At 51.1% G+C, this 6087-nt stretch overlaps 1 protein-coding gene across 1 annotated transcript; it reads left to right on the forward strand.

The window, feature by feature from the left end:
• The first annotated feature begins 249 nt into the window (after positions 1–249).
• On the forward strand, positions 250–4345 carry ARL4C (ARF like GTPase 4C). Its single transcript, XM_069544399.1, has one exon. It carries the CDS (start codon positions 864–866, stop codon positions 1440–1442), a length of 579 nt encoding a protein of 192 aa, XP_069400500.1. The 5' UTR covers positions 250–863; the 3' UTR covers positions 1443–4345.
• The last annotated feature ends 1742 nt before the right edge of the window (positions 4346–6087 follow it).

Consider the following 6087-nt stretch of genomic DNA (forward strand, 5'->3'; position numbering starts at 1 on the left):
CCGGGAGCTATTTTTACAAGATGCGTCAGAGGGCCGAGGCGGGAAGAGCCGGCAGCTCGGGAACCCATTATCTGGGTGCGGCGCGGGAGGAGACGACCAGGGCGATTTCGAAAGCACTGAAAGGCGCGAAAGCGGCCCGCCGGGCTGGGAGGTCCACGCCCGACCTGGGGCGGGGCGCGGGGGGCGGGGCGGGCGAGGGGCGGGGCCGTCGGTACGAGGGCACCACGAAGGGGCGGGGCCATAGGGGCGGGATGAGGGGCGGGGCCTCCTAGGGGCGGGGCCGGGCGCCCTCCTGCCGCAGCAGGCTGCCGGCGGCGGCGGTGGCGGCGCGGGGACTGCGGGGACAGCCAGGCGACCGCGCAGGCAGCGAAGCCCGGGGAAGCCCACGCCCCGCCTGCGCCTCCGAGGCTCGCCCTGGGAGTGGGATTGGCCCCCCGGCGGCGCCGCCCAGGCAGAGGCGAGCCCTCGGCGCTCGGAGCCCGGAACCCGCAGCCGCGGAGAGCCAGGGCAGCGGCTGGAGCGCGGGGGCGCGGCCCGAGGAAGCAGCAGAGAGAGAGCCGGGGCCGGCGGGGGAGGGCGACGGGCGCGAGCAGCCCGCGGCGCCGCAGCGGAGGAGACTTCGCGGGAGACAAAGCCCATCGAGAGAGACGCGATGCCCGGCCGGCGCGGGCGCGGGGGCCGCGGTGTCTGAGCGCGCCGAGCCGTGCGCCCCGGGTACTCCAAGCCCAGGCCGGTGCCGGCGGCTGAGGGCGGCAGGCGGGGCCCAGGTGCGCCCGCCCGCGTCGGGCCCGTAACTGCTCCGGAGGGCGGGGGGCGGCGCCCTCCCGCCGCAGCCGCAGTGGCCGGCGCCGCAGCGAGGAGCCATGGGCAACATCTCCTCCAACATCTCGGCCTTCCAGTCTCTGCACATCGTCATGCTGGGCTTGGACTCGGCCGGCAAGACCACGGTGCTCTACCGGCTCAAGTTCAACGAGTTCGTGAACACCGTGCCCACCATCGGCTTCAACACGGAGAAGATCAAGCTGAGCAACGGCACGGCCAAGGGCATCAGCTGCCACTTCTGGGACGTGGGCGGCCAGGAGAAGCTTCGGCCGCTGTGGAAGTCCTACAGCCGCTGCACGGACGGCATCATCTACGTGGTGGACTCGGTGGACGTGGACCGGCTGGAGGAGGCCAAGACAGAGCTGCACAAAGTGACCAAGTTCGCCGAGAACCAGGGCACGCCGCTGCTGGTCATCGCCAACAAGCAGGACCTGCCCAAGTCGCTGCCCGTGGCGGAGATCGAGAAGCAGCTGGCGCTGCACGAGCTCATCCCGGCCACCACCTACCACGTCCAGCCGGCGTGCGCCATCATCGGCGAGGGTCTCACCGAGGGCATGGACAAGCTGTACGAGATGATCCTGAAACGCAGGAAGTCCCTCAAGCAGAAGAAGAAGCGGTAATGCTCCGGGCGGCGACGTTACGGGGCTAGGCGCGGGGAGCGAGCGAGTCCGGAATGAATGAATGAAAGGCTGTGTGGCCCGCGCGCCCGCGAACAAAGACAGCGAACCAAAGCGACGCTTCGAATTTTTAAAGCGGAGTCTCTGCACCCACATGCAGGACTGGTGACTTAACCTGGGTATGTAGGCAAGCTGGCCAGCCTGCGCTCGACCTGCCCCCACCCCCCACCCGCAGCTCAGGGGTCCTTTTGTCTGAAAGCCGGAGCTACTCAGGGGGTGGGGGACCCGGCTGGGGAGTGGACGTGCAGGTCCCACCGTCCGCCCTGCTGGCCCAGGTTGGAAGGCTCAGATATCCGAGACAAAAGCAATTTCCTCCTACTCCAGCAGGGCCAGAAGTTCAGGCTCCCCCGCCCTCACTGGGGATCGCACCTGTGAGCTACCTGAGGTATGCGGCTCCCAGAACCCCGGGAGTTCCCAACTGGGGGCACGGTGGCAGTGGGAGGTGCTGGGGGAACAGCCTCTCCTTGGGCTATGAAAGCTGGATAATTTTATGTCACAGGGCAGGACCCTGTGAAAATCCATTTGCCCTGCTCTGGGCCCAAACGAGGTGGTGGTTTGGGCCATCAGAGGACTGCGTGGAACAGTACCGCAGCTGGAAGGCGCGGGGCGCTGCGCTGGCCTGGGCTGGGGGATGGCCGCGAAGAACGCCCCTTTCCTGGTGCTTTGTGGTAGCTTCAGAAGACCAGTTTTGTTGAGAACTGCTTTTCAGCCTGGAATCAGACATCTTCCAGATGGTTTGGACCCTGTCCATGTGTAGGTCATTATCACACAAAGAGACCAATAAAAAAATTACAAACAAGAAACTGTTGGAGGTGGTGGCAAATGATGCATTTACTCTTTGCAGAATAGTTAAAGGTGTTTAAAGGGTAAGGCTCCTGACGTCAGTGCTGGATGGGGTGTGTGTAGATACAGTGCTGTGTAATCGGCATACATTTCTAGACCCATATGTGTGGAATCTTCAATTTTTTTTTTTAGCCTGCTGATTGGTTTGTGTGAGCACACCAGCTGCAGATGTGTGCTGAATGACAAGCGGGTTTTGGCAAGGGATGTGTCTTGTAATCCTAACCGCTTGATGATGAGTTATGGTTTTCAGACATTTTTTTTTCCTTAAAAATAATACGCTACGAATGAATACTCCCCATAGAAATACTCAATTTAGGGGAAAAAAAGACTGCCTTTTTAGATCCCTTTACGCTGCAAGTGGCGACATGTTCAAATTTCTAATTTGGTTCATTGTGGCCTATCTGGTTTAAGTATTTTCATTGCAAATGTCTCATTAGAGTATTTGATGTTATGCACCGACAGACAAAAGCCCACCTTGTTGCAAAAGCCCACCTCATTGCATGGATTTCAAGGCGAGGGAAAAGCACAAGGAGGTCCTTCCTGATTCCTGCTTGTGGAAACTGGTTGCAGAGCAAATGCAGACACAGTGAGCGCTTGGGATGAAAGAAAGCATGTGACGTAATCGTCACCTGTCCTCAGGCTCCTCACAGTTTACTTGAAAGAGGCTTTGGAAATAAAGTGAAAGAAGAAGAAATACCTATTTTTAATAATGTAATTTAAAAAATCCTTTATAATCAGGACTGAGTCTTGGTTTGCAGAAGCTGTCATTCACCCCCAAACACAGTATCAAAAGGGAAACTTATGCTTACTGTATGATTTTGATTTCTTCTTCAAATCCATGTTTACAGGTAGGATTATGTTCCCCCCATCCACGAATAATGATAAATTTCTTGTGTGAAAGAGGCCTTTAGAAATTGGGCATGGTCATGCGTGAGCATGTGAGTTAGTCAAATTATAAATCCATGCCTATAAATAAATCCCTGCACTCAAAGTGAATTTAAGAACCAGAGGTAGTAGTCCTGGCTTCCTGCTTGATCCAGTTCCCCTATGAAGTATTTTAAAAGAAGAAACCTAGCAGTCCATCTTCCTTTTCTCTTTTGTCAGTGTATTTGGTACCCCTCCAACCTGGTCTTTTTGTAGAAACTCAGTAGAGGAAATATAGCTGAGCAGCGTTGAAAAGCCTGCAAGGTTTCAGTTTACATATCGACAGCGTAGTCACTGATTTCTAAATGGGCTGGTCCCGTCATCTGAAGATCCTGTATAGAATTAATAAAAGAAAAAAAAATCCATCTTTCTTTATTTTCTTCACATGCAACAATTTCTTAAGCACTTTGACATTTTGGTAGTTCCACACTATTGAGAGAATAATATATTTATTTTGTGACATTGCAGATGCCAAATACTGTAACCTTCTCGTGCTGACAATATTTTGGTCCAAGATCACTGTTCAGATCCTGTCATGCTTTACCAATGATGCAAAATGATTTTTTTTTTTTTTTTTGCATTATCAGTACTTAAGGGTGCGGTCAACTGTTAGTAATTGTGCAGTAAAACTCTGTGGTGTATCAACCAATAGTTAAGAGTCTCAGTTGATATCTGTAGTGTTTGCCCTAATAATAGCCCATTTCGTCTCTGACCAATGGGGGAGGAAGCACAGGCTAAATTACCTTGGAGTGGTCACCTGGGAGATCCCTCCAGTGTAGCTGTCAGTGATTTATTATGCCTCCTGCTCTTTGGAGAACGAATGGGGTCCACGTAGAGGACCTTGGCCTCCCCACAGGAGCTTTTCAAATGTTTTCTGATAGACACAGGGAGGCCAGCTTTGTTTCACAACAGTTCTCTTTGCAGATTCTCTGTCATGGTGTTGGGACTATGTCTCCTGGTTTGTTTCCATCTCTACTGCTGTAATTCTTTGTCCTGATCATCCCGCTCTTTGGGTTCCCGTTTCCTTTTATATGCGTATATGATGCTGTGAACAGAAATAAATTATTTATACAATCAAACGTTTGGGGAAATCGTCTGTGGATGGTTTTTCAAGTTGCCTCTGTTTATTTCTAGGCCTGAGTGGAGGGATGGATCACAAGATGGTCTCTGCTATCTAATGGGGTCCAGGGCTGGATGAATCGTCTCTGCTCTTTTGGTTTATATGTCTAGCTCTGCCCTGGGTGGAGGATTTAGAGGCTCAGATGCAGGAGCCTGTGTACCTGTCCCCCTTACTATGCCTGTCAGTGGTCCTCACACATTGTTTTCAGAAAATCACCTCAACACCTAGCCCGCCCCAAGCCTCTCCGTTATTAAAAAAAGGTTGTGATTCTTAATTGCTTCAAAGATATGCTCTGATTATGTGAAATTGGAAATATCTATGTGTTATTATAACAGCATACTAGTCACCACTCTGCTCAATGTCTTGGGTACTCTCTTGGTATCTAGGCTGAGTCCATCACCCTTGAACCCATCAGAGAAACTCCAAGATGTGAGTCCTCTTAAATCGTCAGTGTAGTGAGACCCCCACGCTCTGTATATAGCAGCGAGAAAAGGTCCACTTTCTAAAGAAAAAATGGTTGGGCCAGCATCAGTAGACTTTCTGACAGTTTCTAAGTATAGCTCATAGAGGCCATTGGCAGGTACTAAGCAACAAAACTCATTGGTTTTGGAACCTAAAAGATCCAGTTTCAAATTCTGACCCATGCTCAAGGTCCCATGATTTGTCGAAGTTCCTAGCCTTTGGGCCTCAATTTTTCCCCATCTGTTAAATGGGCTTATAATGACTGTTGGGAGGATGAAATATGATAATAGTGACATGCTTGTAAAGTACCTAAGCAAGGCTTGATGTTTATCGTTCACTTTGCAATAGAAGGTAAAGTTTAGGAGCCAAATTACACCAAATTACATGTGCCATTTCTAAATACTGAAACTTGAAAAGTGCTTCTAGAAGTAAAAATATTAAAAGTCAAAAGAAGCAAACTTTGAACCACCCCCCTCCCTGCCCCGCCTTTCGTTTTGGTGCAAACTTGATTCAAGAGAAATCTCTGGGGAACCAGGTGACTCTTGGTGCTTAGATGACATTGTTTATTTTATGTTTTCCAGGGAAGTAAGCACACGCACACTGGCCCCTAACACCTGAGAAGGCAAATTTTAGCCCTAAGCAACTGCCTTGTTTTCCTTGATTTGACTTTTCCCCCAGAGTTTCAGTTCTTCGCTTGCATGTGGGGTAGACAGTGGGTGTCTCAAGTCATCGTTTTTCTGCCTCTACTTTTGTCTCCAGGTCCTGTGCTCTTGGGATGATTCTGCAGCAACAGCATAGGCTGTTTTGATGTCACATTTTGTCACATTTGTATGGTAGTAAAGAAGTACAAATTGTGTGCAAAAAGCAGAAGATGAAAGGCCTGAAATGATCCAAAAATGTCAGGACACCGCAAAACTTGATTGCCTTTGATTTCCCAGCTCTCGACCCATCCAGCTAACCTCTGCTCTTTCCTCCTCTGTGGCCTCGTGCATATCAGATGGCCACGCTTTGGCCTTGGCCTGACGGAAGCCATTTCTGTCTTCATATGTCTGTCTTATCTTGAAAACAGCCTTCTCCTTCAGGTTCTCCTGGCTCAGTTGAAATCTTTTTAAAATGGAATTTGCACAAAACATTAGAGCCCTTTATACATTTGTTTTGCATGGTTTCTGAACTTCAGAATGGAGCAGCTCTGGCTGCTAAAAGGAAAGTGCAAACTGAGGGTATCTGAGAAACGGTCGT

Source organism: Ovis canadensis, chromosome 1, assembly GCF_042477335.2.
Source record: "Ovis canadensis isolate MfBH-ARS-UI-01 breed Bighorn chromosome 1, ARS-UI_OviCan_v2, whole genome shotgun sequence".
Classification (NCBI taxonomy): domain Eukaryota; kingdom Metazoa; phylum Chordata; class Mammalia; order Artiodactyla; family Bovidae; genus Ovis; species Ovis canadensis.